The 20,561-nt window shown below is 42.7% G+C and overlaps 1 protein-coding gene across 1 annotated transcript in view; it reads right to left on the bottom strand.

Moving 5' to 3' along the window:
- The window catches only part of EPHA4 (EPH receptor A4), a 169,726-nt gene that overhangs the window by 88,136 nt on the left and 61,029 nt on the right, over positions 1-20,561 (bottom strand). The window contains exon 4 of the mRNA XM_007957002.2: positions 1,969-2,124. Coding sequence (XP_007955193.1) covers positions 1,969-2,124 — 156 coding nt within the window. The remainder of the gene's footprint in view (positions 1-1,968; positions 2,125-20,561) is intronic.

The raw sequence follows: 20,561 nt of genomic DNA, 5'->3' as shown, positions 1-20,561 counted from the left end.
TGGGTAACTAAGATAACTCCCTTATGGTTTTTTGTTCACAGAAACATATGAACAGGTTCTGGACTCCCTAGGTGGTTCACATGATTAAGCATTCAAGGACTAGTCAAAAGGTTGGTAGTTCAAACCTACCCGGAGGCTCCTCAGAAGACAGGCCTTGCAATCTGCCTCTAAAAGATCACAGGCTTGGAAACCCTACAGAGCAGTGCTACTCTGCACACATGGAGTCACCATGTGCCAGAATCAACTTGATGCAACTAACAACAACGACGAAATGGTAAGGTTTGTGCAAAGTGCCTAATTTATTACCTGGTACAATTATAACATTGTGGTGGTTGTTATAAAAGACACTTGGGAAATTATGGCAGGTTCAGAACAAATGTGAATGGACCCGAAATCGCTCTTCGCTGCTTTTCAAGATCACCCTGGGTTAGACAATAGCCTTGCAGCAGCCCCAGAAAAAAAACACCTTCTATCTGCAGTGATGTTGACACCAGATGGGCCCAGATGGGGTTTATGAGTTAGGGCACAACATAACAACTATCATAATCACAGTAAAAGAATCATTTTATGCATTTTTACCTGGTATGTACAAAGGCGTCTCTACATAAAACAGCACCTATGGCACGCACCAAAATTGCACCTGGGTCCAAACATCTGACACCCATATTTTAGATCACTTTACCATAATATCAGCTCAAAACTACAAGCCACATTCATTAATCTTTTACTTAACACATTATGGCTCTACATGAAAATGACAATGGCACCCTCCTTGCTTTCACTGATAGAAACTGGTCTGTGCTGCACTCAAATTCAGTTTATTTTCTGTTTCTTCTCTTTCTACACTTACCAGAGCAGATTGTACAGTGTGCCTTGACCCGTGGAGACTCTCAAATATGTAAGTATTAGTTTTAACTTGCTAAATGATCTCTTGCAACTGGTGATAGAGACCACGATGGTTTGTAAAAACTGCTCAATGGTGTTCCCTTCAAGTGGCATCCAAGCCACGTGGCTTACCTGCCATACCTTACATACACCTCTGAGTATGTAGACAACATAAAACCATTTACAAACAACAACCATGAGGGAGGTGCTATGATTAGCTCCATCTCACTGATGAGAAAACTGAGACTAAAGACATTAAGTCAGACATCCGGCTAGTAAGTGGTGGGTCTTGAACAAACCTGCAGTCTGTGCACTTAGCCACTATGCTGTATCTGTACACACAGCATTGGTGGAATGCCTAGGCCCACCACTCCCTGACCTAGCCAAGGTCATACTTATTGCAGGGTCTACAAAGCCCAGATTGTATATGGAAGGAATGGCAATGCCTAGGAACACCATCTGTAGAAGGTGTGAGAAAAGATTTCTCTACACCCCTGCATTCCTAGCTTGCCAACCCCATCCATTCATTAGCCCAGCAGTTATTAAGTGCCTATCATTAAACAAGCATTTATTAGGATTCAAGCCTAAGTGTTATGAATACAAAACTATGAGGAAAGAAGGAAGAGGTGTAATGACAGTTCAAACCATGATCTCAGTGCACATGGCACTACCCCTTTGCAGAACTGAAATCACTTTACCATGTATGATCCCACCCACATAACCCTGCCCTATACCTGCTTCTCCCCAGGCTGTCAAGATGCCCTGAGTCCTCGATGAAATAGTAAAGCCGTTTATAAATTCCAATATCGGTGCTAATTATACCGTCGGACAAGCCCTGCACACTCAGTCTCTGCTCCACAGAGTCATCTGTCGGCAGCTGTGCATTCAAGGCAACAAGAGCAGTATAAAACCTCTGTTCTTTTCATGAGCACTTCGCCTGCTACGAGTGAGGGAAAAAAAAGAAATGCATCTTTGATCTAATTTGCCCCGTGCATGGTTATCCTGGGAGAAGGCTTGGAAGGGTCCCACTAGGTGGTAATGAAAGCTGCTGGCAACTCAAACTAGAGACGAGTATCAACTTACGGGTGCAGGGCATGGAGGCAGCATCGTTGTCAGCTCGGAAAAAGCCCCGGTCACAGGTGCAGGAGGTGGCACCTTCCCAGACAGAGTAGCTGTGGGGTGGGCACTTGGCACAGGTGGCATCCGTGGAGAGAGCCTTGTAATAACCGATTTTGCAGGCTACAGGGGAGACAACAGACAAAAACAAGTATAAACCACTGCTAATACAGGAAAGCACACTGCAGGGCCACTTCCTTGAATCAATCACTACTGATCATTTGGCTCATGAAGCGAATAAAACAATCAAAAAACTTAATTGATTATGATAGCTCTTTAAGGGTTGTTAACATTCCTGGGCAGGTGGCAAGGAGCCTTCTAGAAGACATTTTCTTACAATGGTTAATATCAAATACAATCACAGCTAATGTCCATTTACTAAGCTCCTCCTGTATACCAGGGTTCTTGGATGCTGTGTTCGCTATGGCCATTCCAACCCACCCAAAGCTCTGCAGAAGAAAGGGCCGTCGGATCTGCTTCTGTAAAGACTACAGCCAAGAAAACTATATAGAGTTCAGTTCCACCCTGTAACACATGAAGTCACCGTGAGTCAGGAGCAACTCTACAGTAATGGGTTTGGTTTTTGGTTTGGTTCTTATGTACCAGGTACCCAGCTTACCCTTTATATGCATTGTTTTGTTTAATCCTTAGAGTATCTCTTTTCTATACTGGCTTTGTGTTTGCAATTGCTGGTATAAGTCAATGCATCTGAAAAGAGGAGCTTTGACTCCAAGTAGCACGACACCTGTACTCTTAGCCACATGCCATGGAATCCAAGGGCACAGTCTTTAATCAACCAGCTGGAATTGTGTGCAAGTATTACACAAGAACTTGCTTGGTGATTACTTCTTAATTACAGCTACAGAGAGAGAACTAAATGGGGGAAAAACAGTGACCAAGTAAAAGGACAGGTTTGTAAGACATGAATCACAATTTTAGTACAAAGTGGCATAAATTACTACTAGCTTTAGATTCTGGAATATAATATGCTAAAATTTTATTTTTTAAGAACAGCAAATATTTTGTGTTTATTTTCAAATTAGTAAAACCCTCCTGTTTTCTCCATCTTCTTCATTTTTCAACACCTGCCCTCCCTACACAAACACGCTAAAGAGGCTGGGGCAGACAACATGGGCCATATAGTTTAACACCTGCCCTCCCTGCACACACACACTAAAGAGGCTGAGGCAGACAACATGGGCCATATAGTTCTTCATGCACCTGATTTGCTTTCCATGACTTCATCTTTATAAACATCCCACTGACACTGAATGACCATTTTTATAAATGTGGAAAAACTCAATAATTCTGTGAAACCTCATAATAAAAATAATTAACAGGGTCTTGCTCCTCTCTTTTTATTCCCCATATCCTCACACCCTTCATGATGACTTCCCAAATCTGTCCCAACACAAAATAAAAAATAGGCCAACACTAGCAGCATTAACCTTACAGAGATATGGCTGTTCAAAGTTCCTAAGACAAGAGGTGAAAATGCAACGGTTACCCACAGTCTTTCAAGCATGATTGACTATCAATTCTCTCCACTTATCCTGACTTCAGGATGTTCCTATACTATCAAAAAGGAGCTCTTGGGTTGAGCAAGTAGTTAAGCACTGGGCTAATTGAAAGGCTGGTGGTTCGAATTCACCCAAAGGTGCCATAGCAGGCCTGGAGATCTGCAGATCTGCTTCCAAATGGTCAGAGCCTTGAAAACCCTATGGAGTACTGTTCTACTCTGATGCACATGAATGAGGTCACTATGAGTTGGAATGGAGTCTACAGCAACCAGTCTTTTGGTTTGGTTGTTGTTGTTGTTGTTATGTGCCGTCGAGTCAAACCCGACTCATAGCGACCTCTCCTTGGGTTTCCGAGGCAGTATCACTACGGAAGTAGATTGCCCCATCTTCCTTCCGAGGAGTGGCTGGTGGATTTGAACCGCCAGCCTTAATACTATCAAAAACACCAGCTGGGAGAAGGATCCACCAGCCATGTTCCATCAGCCTGACAACAATAAGAGACCAACCATGCCCTCCATCCAGCAGATCTTATCAAAACCAGTAGATAAAACAAGATCCAAGAGCCTTGATCCCTCTGCTGTTACTCATCCACCAGACATCCATAGATGCTTCTAGTTGAAGGCTGTTCCTCTCTTTTGCACATCCTGTTGGTATTTTCTTAATCATGTTCTTGTAATGGCAAGCGGAAAGGGAGTTTAGCAGAAGCCCAAGAAAGGCCTAGTTACCTCACCCTTATTAACTAAAGTTGTTTATGGAATTTCCTTTAACGAGCCAGAACTTTATGACTGTGGAGCCCCAACAATAAAAGTGCTCAGAGATCAATCTCTCCCTTATTTGCTTTTGTCTTTCACTGGACCAGAGCATCTTAGAAAAAAACGTTGCTGCAGTGACTAAGATTTATGCGTCTCAGGTTTATATACATCACCTAATTAGATAAGGTTCAATGGGCAAGGCGCTCTGTGCTCATGCTTGAAATGGCCCAAGGGTTTCGATTAAAATCAGGAACCCTGGCTTTGGCAGAAAGACGCACTAGGGGTCAAGCCTGGCCTTCCCACATCAAACACATTGAGTCCCAGTGAGTCCCAAAATAGAGACACAAGCCCACTGGTTTCCACCTGTCACTCAGGTCGCAGTCAACAAAGGCAACTTGTGGGAAAATAGTCTCTTGGTGCTAGAAGGATGGCCAGGAAGGTGCAAACAGGTTTCAAGGATGTACTGGATACAGAGTATAATCTGCGTGCTTTGGAATCTCTTTTAGAGCTATCAATTCACTTCTCAGTCATTATCAAATGAATCAGTCCTTGAACTGGTTCACTTTGTTAGATTTTTTATTATGTGACTAATGTGAGAATAATGATGAGAAAGGAAATTCTGTCAAAGAGGGTTTCTGGTTTGAATTCTCTGTAAAAACATGTAAGCTCCAGCCACCTTTGAGAAAGCTGTGTACCTTAACACACAGATGTCCCATACTACTGGAAGTTAAGGATGTGTCCAAGGCTGGGGTGGTTTTTGAGACAGGGTCAGACAACTATAATTATTATAGTGACATGCAGCTCTAGTACTGGGCCCACCGCTTCTATTCTACCCATGAATGGTAAAACATAGCAACACGTTGGAATGTCCACACTGCATTACACTACCAATTATATGTTGAGAATAATTGAATATTGGACTATTGTCTTAGTTCTCTGAGGCTGCTTTCACAGATGGAAATTTATTCACATATAGTTTAGGAGGCTAAAAGTCTGATTTCAGAAGGCCAGCAGCTGTAGGGAAAGACTAGGCCAGAAGTCCGAATTCAGAGTACTGCTCTAGGGGTTAGGTGGAGTCTCCCTCAACCTTGGGCTTAAGCTCTGCCTTCCAGGCCACTGGAGCAAGAAGGAGGCCTCTCCTGACACATGCAGCTGTCAAGGCTGACGAAATCAAGATTGGCAGGCAGTATGGCTGGTTGCTAGCTGCTGAGGCTACTGAATCCAAGATTGGCAGATTGCTGACTCACAGTCTGCAAAGGTAACAATCTCGAGATCAGCAGGCAACATGGCAGACCACCGCTTCAAGCCCAGGAACTGGAGATGATGATGGGCCAAAAATACAGGATCCTTTATATACTGGAAGCAGGCCACATCCAGAAGGCAACTCCCATCAACTGATTAACTGCTCGCATCAGATTCCACCATGGAGTTTATTACACCATATCCAGTCTCATCGTGGGATATAACTACATCCAGCTGTCAAGCCACTCAAAATCATGGCCTAGCCAAGTTGGCACAATTTAAGTACCACAACTATGAAGGACATTTGAAAATTATCCTGTAAAACCACCCAAACCTATTGTAGTCAATCTCAACTTAGGCAGGCAGAGTAGAACTGCCCCATAGGGTTTCCAAGGCTATAATCTTTACAGAAGCAGACTGTCATATCTTTTTCCCATGGAGCAACTGGTGGGTTCAAGCCACCAACCTTTTGGTTAGCAGCCAAGCACTTAACTACCAGGGCTCCTCCTCATCTTGTCTAGAGGTCAGCAAATATTTTCTGTAAAAAGGCAGAAAGTGATTTGTTTATGCTTTGAGGGCCAAGAGGACTTTCAAATGTATCACCTACATACTTATATATACTGCTGCTGCTGCCCCCCACCAAAAAGAAAATGTTCCTGCTGCTAAGTCGATTCTGACTGGTGATAACTCCTGCTTATCAGAGTAGAACTATGCTCCATTGAATTTTCAATGGCTGACTTTTTTTTTTTTTTCCAGAAGTAGATTGTCAGACCTTTCTTCCAAGGCATTTCTGGAGGGATTTGAACCTCCAACCTTTTGATTAGAAGCTGAGAGCATTAACCGTTTATACTACCCAAGGACTCCTTGGTATTTATATATAAGGACAGGAATCACAAAGAGCCACAGACATTTTCGTGATAGAACTAAAAATGTAGTAGTAACCATCATGTACAATTTTTTTTGTAATAAAAGGTTTACTAATAAGAATCAAAGTATTAAGGGGGTGGATATCTTTTCACTTAATAGGGATTCAAAGTGTCTGCTATTATCAAGTCAATTAAAAATGTTCATCTATAGGAAACATTCTTAGCTCTCAGGCTATACAGGCAACAGGCTAGACTTGACCCACAAGACCATATCTGGCTGACCCCTGATCTCCTCCAATGTATTAACTTTCAAGATGGATGACTTCAAGTCTGGACTCTGAGGCTCCTTATCTCTGTTACCCTGCAGTGCCTCCCTGAGTTCTGAATGGTAAGTTTAACAAAGAACACACTCTTACCATTATAACAAGAGTAAACTTTTCATCAACCATCATGCTAGAAAACGATTTGATGCAATACTTTTATAAGGAAAATGACTTGAAAATGGATTTTCTTCATTAAATGACGTAGCCCAATTTGGAGGATATTCCAACTCCACTATTTGGGCTAGATCTCTCTTAGGCACTTCCAATTTCTGCCATCATAAATTATGATTAAAAAACTGAAACCAAACTTACTGCCATCAAGTCAATTACAACTCATAGTGACCCCCATTAGGTTTCTGAGGTAGTATGTCTTTACGGAAGTAAACTGCCCCCACCTTCCTTCCATGGAGCAGCTGGTGGGTTTAAACTGCCAACTTACTGGATAGCAGTCAAATGCCTTAGACACTGCACCACCAGACCTCCTTAAATTATGATTAATTTTCACTTTACATTGTTTTAGGATTTTTCTTTCCTGGAGAATCCTAAACTTGAATTATTTTCACCTATGAAATAAAAGAATGACTCATTTTGGTTTCTGAGCCACAGAACAACCAGGTTAACAGTAGAGATGCTTTGCATTTACAATTTACCTGGGAGAATGCTGCCTTAACTTAACTCCCAACCCCAACTCAGGGATATACACATAGATGGAGCAGTGTTCAAGAACTTTGAAAGATATGATCTGGTCTCTTATATCATTCTTCTTGTTGTTAGATGCCCTAGACTTGACTCAAACTAATAGAGACTTTATGTATAAAAGAATGAAAACTGCCCAGTCCTGTGCCATTCTCACAATAGTGGGTATATTTGAGCCCATTGTTGCAAACCACACTGTCATTCCATCTTATTGAGGGCCTTCCTGTTTCCTGTTGAGCCTCTACTTTACCAGGCATGCTGTCCTCCTTCAGGGATTGGTGCCTAAACTCTCTCTAGTTTGGGAAATCATTTGAATCAAGAAGAGTCATTAGGTTGAAGACGACCTGAATCCAAACTCAACTCGAATGCCAAGCTTCTGTTCTCAATAGCTGTGGTTCTCAGTCTTCACCAGGTATGAGACAGACATGGAGAACTTGTTAAAACACCCATTGCTGAGCCCCAAGGCAAGTATATGATTGTTGGGAGGGGCATGAATGTTTCCATTCTTATAGTACGCTGCTGGACCAGCGGTGACACTTTGGCAACAACTGCTCAATAGTAACCAAACCCATTTCTAAGTAAAAGTGGAAGTCTAGTTCATTTCAAATTAGCTAAAATCACATCCTTCTTCCTGTATCCAAATGATACCCAGGAAGTTGAAGCTGCTCCAGGGGAAGAGTAATTGGTTTTGTAGTTGAGGATGGGAAGAGAGGTGTCAGAAATGTGGAATTTTTGAAATATAAAGAATGAACGATGTCTTTACAAATTTAAAATGTTCTTCAAATCAGTATAATTAGGCCTTGTAATCCCCAAAATACTGCAGAACAGATCTGGGAGTAGAATACTCTTATAAAAATGAATTAATTTAAAAGGAAAAGAAAAAAAAAGCCCACACCTGGAACTCAGTTTTGCGGAAAGAGAAATTCCAAGGAAAATTACTGAACTTGAATTGTTCCAAATAAATAGTTGCTCTCTGGTATCGGTACTCTGGACTGCTCGCTGCTGTCTTTGATACTGTGTCTCACAAGCATTAATCACACAGCTCATTTTTGTGTCTTTGATTTCAGACCACTCTGTGTGTCATCTGGATAATAAGCCAACTTTTAATTATTGAATAATTATATTGAATTATTTTGAGATGTTTTGATATACGCTGGATAAAATATTTTCCAAAAGAGACTTGCAAAACTAGAGATCCCAGTTTATCCCATTCTCATAAAGGTTTACTGTGTCTACTCAACAACTGGATAATCGCTAATAGATATAACTAATGGTTTTAAAGGCTCTGATTTGACTCTGATCAGTTTCATCTGAAGGACCCTAAGGATGTTGTTTTGAAATTGCTCTGGGAGAGATGGTAGAAACAGAAAGGGTGTGGACCACATTGGAATACTTCACTTGGGTGACCTTAATCAATCAAGTTTACAAAGGAATACACTGGACTTTGATTGAGAAGGGTTAAGATGTTTAGGACACAGATGATCCATACCAGAAACCCAAACTCACTGCTGTTGAGTTGGATCCGACTCATAGACACCCCTCCTTGGGTTTCCAAGGCGGTAAATCTTTACGGAAGTAGATTGCCCAGTCTTGCTTCTGTGGAGTGGCTGGTGGGTTTGAACCACCAACCTTCTGGTTAGTAGTCATGCCTTAGGCACCGTGCCACCAGAGAGCTCCTTGCTGTTTGCTGTTATGTGCCGTCAAGTCGGACCTGACTCATAGCAACCCCACCTTGGGTTTCCGAGGTGGTATCACTACGGAAGTAGATTGCCCAACCTTCCTTCTGAGGAGTGGCTGGTGGGTTTGAACTGCCAGCTTTCTGGTTAGCTGTCAATTGCCTTAGGCACTATGCTACCAGAGCTCTTAAAGATAGGGATAAGCCATGTATAAAAACCTCAAAGGGTTTCATTTCCTTTTAAATGGAACTGAATCTAATTTCTAAAACTCTGCAGGCTAACTTCCTCATTGTTGTTTATACTCTGTCAGCAACATGAGGTATATAGAATATCATCAGTAGCTTATTTTGTGACCACAGGCAAGGCAGTTGGTGGATCAAAATCTATTTTTTTAAGTATATGTGAACAAAAAGAGAGATAAAAATTAAATGAATTATTGTGTTATGTCTTCAAGATTTCCTCTTTCCATCAATACTTTAGGATCCAGATCATCCCCTCCAACAACCCCAGGTCTGTTCTATCTTCTGTCTTCCTTATCTTTCCATTCTTTCCCATCTTACCTTGGATCTAAACAAACAAACAACAAAAAACTCACTGCCGATGAGTTGGCTCCAACTCATAGCAACCTTCCTTGGGTTTCTGAGGTGGTATCACTACAGAAGTAGATCACGCAATCTTCCCTCCGAGGAGTGGCTGGTGGGTTTGAACCACCAGAGCGCCACCTTGGATCTAGCCCTTAAGCAAACAGACAAAGGGGTGGGGGCGAACTATGCTGAAAATTGACTTGCTCTTTCAAGGACCCGATGGAGTATACTCCCATAAGTAGGTGGGTATTTTAAAAATGGCAGATGGAGATGGTCTTCACGTAAGATACAGTAAATCCTCTAAAGCAAGTTCACATCACACCTGCTCAATTTAAATTAACACCATAAAAACTGAACACAAACAAAAAAGATGCGATGGAGAAATAATTTATCACTTTTCCTTCTTAACTTTAAAGTAGACAACCTAATTATTTGTGGGACTATTTATCTTTGGTAACTTTCAGAGAAAGTGAATTTGAATAGCAGAAGTTCCAAACTAGACACCTTTAACTCAGTATTGAAGAGAAACAAATTAATTAGCAGACTCACGCGTTGTTGCTCCTGTGACATCAAGTCAACTCCAAGTCCCAGCAACCCTAGAGGACGGAGCAGAACTGCCCCATAGGGTTTCCAAGGCTGTAAATCTTTACAGAAACAGACTGCCACATCTTTCTTGCATGGTGACTGGTGAGTTTGAACCACAGACCTTCTGGTTAGCAGCAGAGCATCAAACCACTGCAAACCCAGGGCTCCTTAGACTCACACATTAATAAAACCTAATTCCATTGTCAGAAGTGCTGCTTGAAGGCAGCCCTCCTGGTACCTATGTAAAGGTCCTGATGGGAATGAAGACAGCTAACTCCAATCTTTGCCTGGTAAGCCTGGGGTTCTCTCTCATCTGGGAAATTTTAAGGCAATTAGACTTCTAAATTTAGATCTAGGTGACTGATAGGACAAGTGAAGGGCTTTAGTATTTTTGAAAAAGACGTAATTTATTCTGTTCCAAAGGCCCCAAGGTTGCTTCCAGGTTTGACAACAGGATGGTTTGTAACTTTTGTTTACTTTGATTATTGAAATTTTGTCTTAAGGTGAGAGCCAATATGAATGGGTAAAAAACATCATGATAAAGCCATGTACTGGGCTAAAGTGAATGGTAAGTCACTTCAATTTAACAGGGGGTGAGAATTTTAAAATAGAAGGCAGCACCAAACCACACCAAACTCACTGCCATCAAGTCAATTCTGACTCATAGCGACCCCCATGGGATTTCTGAAGCTATCTTTATGGAAGCAGACTGCCTCCTCCTTCTTCCAGAGCAGCTGGTGGGTTTGAACCACTGACCTTTTGGTTAGTAGTCAAATGCCTTAACCACTACACCACCAGAGCTCCTTAGAAGGCAGCACAGTAACCTGTAATTACAGTATTTTTTTAAAAAATATTGTAAGTTTGTTAGATAAAGATTACCTATTCTTACTCTAACCCTTGCATCAATTATCCCATATAAGACACCGAAACTTTGGTATATGGGGGGAAAAAGAAAATCATGGGCTTCAATACAGCCTTGAAGAACAACTGATTAAAAAATCAATGTCATCTTTGTTGCTGTGTGTCACCGAACTGATCCTGACTCACAGCGACCCTGTATGACAGAGCTGACTGCCCCCAAGGGTTTCCTTGGCTGTGATCTTTACAGAAGCAGACCCTCAGGTCTCCTCAGGTCTTCTGACTCATTGAGCTGATGAGTGGGTTGCAACCACTGGTTTCTTTGTTTAGTAGCTGAGCACTTAACCACTGAGCCACCAGGACTCCTTAATCTAATTTGTAGAGTTCTGCAAATTTTGCAGGAATTTTTCCTCCAGTTTTCTCCGACCAAAGTTTCCTGCATTAACGACTATGACTTTCTTTGGTATGTTTTAAGATTAAAGAAATGTTCTTTTGATTTCCTTCAACATATTGACCATATTGAAAATACACATGCAAGTAGATTGAGGAGCAATCAGTTGAATGACTGAATACTAATGCCTCCACAGTCCAGACAGAGATGTAAGCTCACTTGTTCATTTAATATACTGACGTTTACAAGTAGAAACAGAACCTAGGGGAAGGTACAAGTAACAAATGACCATAATGTTTTTTTATTAAGTGAAGAAAAGCAAATACTTTATTAAGATGAGTTAAGCGCAGAAAGTGATTAATTAAGTTAAAGGAACAAAACGAATCCCTGGCCGTGAATTTGAACATGAAATCACTGCAAATAGATGGCAATCCTTTTGAAAGACTTAAATGAGTGCTGCCACATACACTATCAATCCCCATCACAGATCACACATCAATCACAGCAGTGGCATGCAAATCAGAAACCATTAACACTGAACTTGATTACCCATGACATTTCTGAGAGAGCCAGGCTTTTGATGAGTTGCTATTGTCTTCTTCACCCTGTGATATTTGAGGTACATAAAGACTAGTGGCTCATTACATAGCCACTGATTACAAATAACAGGTCAGAGCCCTGAATAAAGGCAGCAGCTGTTCTGCCCTTCTCCTGCTCCTCAGAGCCACAAGTCTGTGTGATTAGGATTGTTATGTAAAACTCTCATCCATTACGAGGTATGTGCATTTATTCATTCATTCGGCCATTCATGTTTTAGCAAACATTTATTAAGCCTTTACAGAATAATAGTAATGATGAGAGTGACTATTAGTGAGCACAAACTAAAGTGCTAGGAGGCACCGGGTACTAAGCTGTTGCCAAAGGGAGGGAGCAGCCCTGCAGACTTCAATGGGGACCTTCCTTGTGCACCTAACTCAGACTATCTGTTTGGAGAAGGAAGTGCATAGAAAACTGGCATCCAACTGAGCAGGTAACCAACCCCTTAGGTGAATGCTTTTGAAGAAACAGGAGAGTTCAGCCAGGAAGCTCATTCCCCTTCTCCATGGTGCTGCAATAATATTGACTGATTGTCAAAGGAGCCTCCACAGCTGGTTTAGACCACCAGTTGTCTTGGAGTGGATTCCAACTCATGGCGACCGCATGTCTGTCAGAATAGAACTCTGCTCCGCAGGATAGTCAATGGATGACCTTTCAGAAGACTGCCAGTCTCTCTTCTGAGGCACCCCTGGGAGGTACCTGAACCCCCAACCTTTCAATTAGAAGGCAAGGGTGTTAACCGTTTGCATGGCTCATGGACTCCCAATTTACACAAACCAAAAAAAAAAAAAGCTCACTACCTTGGGGTTGACTCCAACTCATAGTGACCACCATAGGCTATAAATCTTTACAGAAAGAGACCATCTCATCTATCTTTCTTCTGAGGAGCAGCTGGTGGGTTTGAACCACCGACATTTTGGCTAGCAGCCAAAGGCCTTAACCACTGCACCACCAGAGCTCCTCTGATTTAGATAAGGACCCTTTTTAGGGTATCAAGGAGATAAATTGATGGCAGATATCTGGTGGCTTTGATTTGGGGGTTTTCTTACCCACAAAACCAAATATTCACTTTAAAGAAATTCCTGAGCAAAATTAATCCTGCCAGGAATTTTTCTCCCCCCTAAAGTTGCAACCTTTCTTTTCTGTTGGAAGCCTGGCTGGATGAACTTGAATTTCAAAAGATATGGTTGGATAGAAGGCCAGAGCCACCTAAACCTGAGATCAGCTTCTCTCATAAAAATGGGAGAGCAGGGTTCTATCAATCGTGTTCACCCAGCCACTGGTTGATCTTCCCTATCTCTCCCTCCTCTTCTCTCTACCAGGAGCTCTGGAAGCATAGTGCCTAGGGCAACTGACTGCTAACCAGAAGCCTGGCAGTTCAAACCCACTAGCCACTCCTCAGAAGGAAGATGGGGCAATCTACTTCCATAGTAATACCGCTTTGGAAATCCAAGGACAGATCCCTGTGAGTCGGGTCTGACTCGACGGCACATAGCAACAATTTCTCTCTACAAGCCTCGTTGTACCTAGTGTCTTGGGATCATCTGCTTTTTCTGGAATCAAAATGATTTCCCAACATGCATATAGGATAACTGCTCAGAATAAACTGTATGTTTAAATTTCACTCAGTTTTGACTATTTTTAACAAGGGAGCTCACAGCCCAATTGGAAAGAAAAGTGGTGTCTCTTTAGCTCTCTATACAGCCAGCATACCTCCTCACTTTCTATATTTAAAAGTAAAGACTGTAAGGAGGGCTGGGAAAGAATGAAATATGCTCTGAAGCCAGGGCCTGACCAAGAGAAACACGTGTTAAATAATTATTTGATTAACTCAGGCAGTGTTGCTAGTCATTGTCATCCAAACGACTTTACAGCCTGAGTAGTCAGGAGTCAGGAATCATGATTTATGCGTCTGGAATGACTACAGTAATAACTGCTCCAGGCCCCCTCTTCTTTTTTGTTATGTTGATTGAGCCCCCAGGCATCTCAAAAATAAAAGAAGCTTTAAGGACCGTGTTCCCCAACGTTACTTATTAGTAAGGCTGTAGGATTCTCTGCTGAGGTTTTTGATCATGGGCCCCTTTTACTGTTCACTTTTTAAAAATTAGTGTATTGAAAAATTTTTTGAAAGAGAATATTAAAATTTTGAGCATACACAACAAAAACAAAAGTAATCACTGTGAAACTGCTATGATTAAATTACAAAGATGTTTTTAGTATGATTGTATTAATGGATTAAGGAGCCCTAGTGGCCCAGGGGTTAAGTGCTCAACTGTTAACCCAAAGATTGGTGGTTCAAACCCAACAGCTGCTCCACAGGAAAGACATGAAGCAGTGTGCTTCTGTAAAGATTTACATTCTTGGAAACCCTGTGGGGCAGTTCTACTCTGTCCTATAGGGTTGCTATGAGTCGGAATTGACTCAAAGTGGTAAATGACATAACCTGTTGCCACAGTTGTTGTTGTTATGTGCTGTCAAGTTGGACCCGACTCATAGCGACCCCTCCTTTGGTTTCCGAGGCAGTATCAGTACGGAAGTATATTGCCCCATCTTCCTTCCGAGGAATGGCTGGTGGGTTTGAACCGCCAGCCTTCTGGTTAGCAGACAAGTGCCTTAGGCACTATGCTACCAGAGCTCAGGCCATCCTAACTCATGGCGACCCATGTGTTACAGAGCAGAACTACTCCACCAGGTTTTCTTGGCTGTAATCTTTATAAAAGCAGATCACCAGGCCTTTCTTCTGTGATGCCTCTTGTGGGGTTTGAACCACCAACCTTTAGGTTACTGAAAACTCAAAAAAACTCACTGCCATTGAGTCAATTCTGACTCAGAGCAACCCCTGTTGGATTCCCAAGGCTGTGAATCTTTATGGAAATAGATTACCTCATCTTCCTCCCAAAGAGCAGCTGGTGGGTTTGAATGCTAACCTTCTGATTAGCAGCCAAATGCCTTACCCACTATGCCACCAGAGCTCCTTAGGTTAGTAGTGAGGCATAAACTGTTACAGAGACCCAATATATTGTATTATAGTTCTAGTAGCAACCCACTCCTCCCACCAATTCACTTACAATCCTGTAAACTGACGGGCCTGAGAATTTACTGAATGAATTCGGAAATCATCAGGTCCATAGATAAGAAAGATCACTGTCCCCAAAATTAGCTTAAATGGCTAACAGAAATATTCACTGTGACACTGCACCCACCTTGACAAAGATAAACTAGCAACTTGCCAGAACTTGCTGTTAGCTGCTCTGAGCCAGTACCTGACTCATGAAGACCCCATGCTCAACAGAAAGAAACACTGCCCAGTCCTGCACCAGCCCCAGCCCCAGCCCCATCCCCTGCCCCAGCCCCAGCCCCATGTGCAGTTACAAATGGAACCACTGTGGTCTAGAGGGCAAATTTTCAGAAATGGATTGCCAGGCCTTTCTTCTTAATATAGAGCTCCACTGAAATTTGTTCAGCATGATGGCAACATGCAAAGTCCAGTGACAGTTGGGTGTGTCTGTGTATGAGGCACATGGGCCGCAAATCAAGCCCGGGTCCCCTGCGTGGAGGGTGAGAGATTCTACCACTGATCATCACTGCCCCCCCCGCCCCCATCAGGGCTTACCTATGAGCTTTCTACAGGACCACACGGACAAAAGGGAAGTGAGGAGGGGTGTCTATTCACAGATATAAACTGCAAAATAAGAGGACCAGTTCTCCTGCCTCCATTTGATTCTGTTGTGCAAAACATGAAGGACTGGTCTCTAGATCCTCATTACTGCAAGGCGAGTTGGGCCGGTCCACCCCCTACCCCTGGGGGCTCTGGGAGGTTCTCCTGGAAAGTGCTTTGGCAGCCTCAACATTCTCTGTCATCAGTTTGAATTCATGGGAAAAGGCAAGATGCCAAAAGTGCTTGCAGGTGAATTCTTTGTCCCTTTCAAGTACATCTGACTTACACTGATGACTTCTAAGTGTGTTTATCTTTTGTTTAGGAGGATTATCGGTTAGGTCAGTCAATCTTTTCCATGTACAAATTATAAATCACAAACAGGAATGCCAGGGGAAATAGCAAGTCATAATCTGCTCGTTTGCCTGGAAGGATTTCATCTCAAACATGAAGCTCAAGCAACGGGATGAAAATTGACATCAATAATAACAAAAACAAGACCATGATGCTGAGGTGTTCCCACAGTGTTGGGTCATGAAGAAATAAAAAATGTGGGTGGGATCATAAAGCAGATCCATTTAAAGGAGGAGTAGGAAAACAAATCAGGACTATTATCAAACACAGAAGAATGGTGGCCTATCACAAAACCTAAATTCATATCAGATGTACAAAAGTCTTTACTTCTAATCAGACCACCAGGCTAACCTCCACATAGTGATTATAAAGGGTAGGGAGGCTGAAAATGTTTTCTAGGAGTCTATTTACAGAATGCAGCCTACCTGGATTTAGGAAAATGGTTTCACATAGCTTTGTTAATGAACTCTTCCCTTCTGTGTAACATGAAACAGTTGAAAATCATTAAAGTCCTGAGATGATGAGAAGACCTGTTTTATTTATTAGAACAGGAAATTTTTCTTTCCTAACCCTGAGGCAGGATCTTTCTGAAAGAAGCTCGGATTTGAAGGAAAAAATAGTAATAATAAAACGAAGTCATAAAATCTTCTCCCTCCTCCTCTCAAAGACTAAGAGCATGAAAAAATGTTGGCAGGTGGATGATCACTTCCATGAACAAAATGAAGCTGTTTTTCTCACGGAAGCATGTCAAGATATGTCAAGGTTATGCTTGAAGCTATGTCAAGGTTATGCTTGGAATGTCAAAGAAGTAACCACGGATCCATTCCTTGCATAGGTAGGAGTGCAGGAAGTCAATCATTCATGAACTGGGAATAGGCTGAACTGGGTGGTGAGCTGATCTGGATTCCAGGTTCAGCATTTAACAGCTGAACATCTCCTGGCCTCACTTTCCTCTGAGGGCACCAGATTCAATGATTTATAACATCTCTATTAAACCTCTTGGGAGCTCTGGTAGCATAGTGGCTAAGACACTTGCCTGCTAACCAGACGGCTGGCGGTTCAAACCCACCAGCCACTCCTCGGAAGGAAGGTTGGGCAATCCTACTTCCATAGTGATACTGCCTCGGAAACCCAAGGAGGGGTCGCTATGAGTCGGGGCCGACTCGACGGCACATAACAACAACAACAACATTAAACCTCTTACATTCCAAGTCATGCTCTGATAGAGTCAATGCTTCTGATAGAACCTAAGGTGTTTTAACACTAAAGTAAGTTGTAACTTGGTTCAAATGTTATTCAGCATATAGAGGAGCTGGAAAGACTGGCGTTCAAACCCACCCAGCAGGTCCATGGGAGAAAAGGAGCTGACCTTTGTGAGAGGGACAATTAACCTGTAATTAACCACCAACAAAACCCTACAGTTCGGTTCTACTCTGTCCCATGGGGTCACTAAGAGTCAAAATCGATTCATGGCACCCAACAACAATGCAGTATGCATACATATCCCCTTCTAGGACTTGGGCAGCCCAGTCTTCACAACTAGGATCCAAGTCTTGCCACTTAATCAGCCATGGGACTGTGGTCAAGGGATTGAAGGAAGCGTTCAAGAAACAACATCTTTTCCCAATAAATTCCTAACTTCTAACTTTCTACTGAACTTTCTATTACCTGGCTTAGCAGAGATTCCTGAGTGTTCCTGTTCTGCAAGTTGCTAACAGAGCAGATCAGAGAAGAGAAAAGGGAAAGGAATGTCTTTTCTCTAAGGTGTCAAAGTTCATTCATTCATGCATGTATTGTTGAGCACCTACATACGACTAACCTAAGGAAGAGAAGTTGTGCTGTCAGGGAACACACATTCTGGTGGGAAGGATAACTTAAGAGAATAAAGCTGGGTGATATAACAGAGACTGATGGTCAAATGGGGAAAGGATTTAGGGCAGGTTCTTGGGAAAGATCTCTCATGGGGAACAACACCAAAACTGAGACCAGAGATAAGAAAGGGCTAGCAAATGTGAAGGTTTAAGTGGGTAGAACGTCCAAGGAAAAAGAGGTACTTGCAGAGGCCCTTTGGTGAGAGTGTATTAGAGGAAGAGAAAGAAGAGAGTGTAGCTGGGGCTTCAATAGAGGAAGGCTAAGTAAGACTGACATCAAACAAGTTAGCAGGTTCCACATTCGAGTGCCTTAATTCAGTGATGAGTTTATGCTAAAAATGGCAATGTGATTTGACAGAGATATTTTTAAAAGATCCCTTTGGCTACTGGTGGACATTGGATTGTAGGGAGTACTAATAGAAGCAGGGGTACCAGTTAGGAGGCCAGCGGAGACATGATGGCCACTTGGACCAGAGTGGAGGCCATGTCAAGTTCCAATCAAATGACATAGAGATTATCTTTGCTCTTCCCCAAAGTCACAAGATGTTCCTTTAGATAGACTGAAGATTCCAAACAAGTGACATAAGGAGTAAATTTTGATTTCTTTTCCCCCTTGTCTTTGTCCTTCAAAATGAGTCACTGACTAGATGTATCTGCACAGAGGCCACCATTTCCCCACTAATTACAGTTCAAGAATGCCTCCTGAAGGTGCTAACACACCTTAATGAGGCCAGGGTCTGTGCTCTGACTGTGACAGGGGGGCTACACCTGGAGAGTGGCTGCATGACAGCACCCAGGGACTCAGAAGGAGCAGCCAAGGGTCAGATTCCTAAGTGTGACTCAAACCAGAACTCAGAGTGCAGGTGGGTTGGGAAAGACAGTGACTTGTCACCAGCAGCAGAAGTAGAGTCATCAGGTTTCCAGTTGACATTAGGTAGCTGGTGTGGGCAGCACTGCGTTCTTTTGGAAGTGAAGTCTTTACTTTCCTGTTTGCTCAGCATTGAATTTGACCTCATTGGGAGATAGCAGATAGCTAGCTGGTTTCCAGGAGACTGGGATATGAGTGGATTTATTCAGATCCCTGACTGTTCACACCTTTTAATTCTTTTTCCCCCTAAATGCCCATGCTATCTTAGAGACTGGTCCTTTCCCTCCAGTTCAAAATGGCCTTCATCTCTAGCTTTTAAGAAACAGGAGAACTCCCTTCATGCCTATAGCAGAGATGAGGAAGCCTCTCTCTGACCAACCTTCTCTTTAAACCCTCCTTCTCCATACAACTTTAGTTCAGTAATGAACAGTGTGTTTACAGGTTAATTGTCCCTCTCCCCTTGTAGAACTCATTCCTACCTCAACAGAAGAGCAAATGTGCCTATCCTGTTTACTACCAGATCTCTAGCATTAGTTCTCAGTGGAGTCCCTGGGTGGTTCAAACAGTTATATTCTGGATTGCTAACTGAAAGATCAGAGGTTCAAATCCACCTAGAGGTGTGCAGTGTAGTAAATCACCTGGTACGGTTTTTTCTAGCCATAAGTCTTTGTAAACTCCTTGGTGGAATTTGCTGTGAGCAACTGCAGAGCTCCTGATTGTAAAAGTTATCCACCTGGGGTATTTCTGTTGAGAGTGGCACAAAGCAATGTTCTGGGAAGTTCTCTCTTTCTCAGGTGCTTAGAATTCTGATGTTATGATTGGTTAGCCACTCTGCCAGGCTCAAAAGGAGTCCTCCTAGAGGCAGCAGAAATCTCTCTGACTGCTGGCTATGAAAGACACGCTGCTGAGAGAAACGTGCTCCTGAGAGACATGCACTGCTAAGAAAGAGACACCAAGAGACATGCATTGCTGGGAGAGAGACTGTTGGCTGAGAGATGGTGGGCTGAGAGAGACTGAGCATTGTTCCTGAACTTGAATTGTAGCCTGGTGCTTCCCTAATAAACCCCATAATCTGTGAGTTCTGGGTGGCCACTGCAGCAAATTATCGAACCCAGCAGAAAGGTGGTGGGTATTGCAGGAGGAACAGTTGGTGTCAGGGTTGAGGAAAGGGCTAGAAGGAGGCAGCAGGTCTGGCCTCACCATAATGGGCCTTGGACTACTGACAGTGATACTGTCTTCCTCTTATGAGGTTAGAGGAGGTCAGAAGATATGGCCTCCTTGCCCCTTTGGCAAGATGCCTCAGGAGAAAGGCCTGGTTTTCAACTTCTGAAAAATAACCCACTGAAAGCCTGATGGCGCACAGTTCTACTCTACACATGGGGGTGCCATGAGTCGGGGTCAACTCAACAGTAACTGACATTAGTATCTTATAATGGTAGCTGCTCATTCACTGTTCAGAGACAATGACTAGATGAGTGCTGACACTTGCCTTTAGCTTCTGAACCTGGATGACCATCCTCAGAAGTCTGGATACACAAGGCTGATAAATCAGACCACCCATGAATCAAGCTGAACAAAGATCATTCCAGGTTCACTTTCTGGCTCCTGCATTTTCTTGGCCATTGTGACTTTAATTTCCCTTCAAACAGCCTCTAAACATTTCAGTCTCTGCTGAAAGTTGCCAAAAGGGAATAGGACATTGGGAGCTCTGGTAGCATAGTG

The sequence above is a fragment of the Orycteropus afer genome, unplaced genomic scaffold (assembly GCF_000298275.1).
Source record: "Orycteropus afer afer isolate SDZICR_OR568_19922 unplaced genomic scaffold, OryAfe1.0 scaffold00002, whole genome shotgun sequence".
Classification (NCBI taxonomy): domain Eukaryota; kingdom Metazoa; phylum Chordata; class Mammalia; order Tubulidentata; family Orycteropodidae; genus Orycteropus; species Orycteropus afer.
Note: the sequence above shows the minus strand (reverse complement) of the source record. Positions and strands in the feature narration are given on the sequence as shown.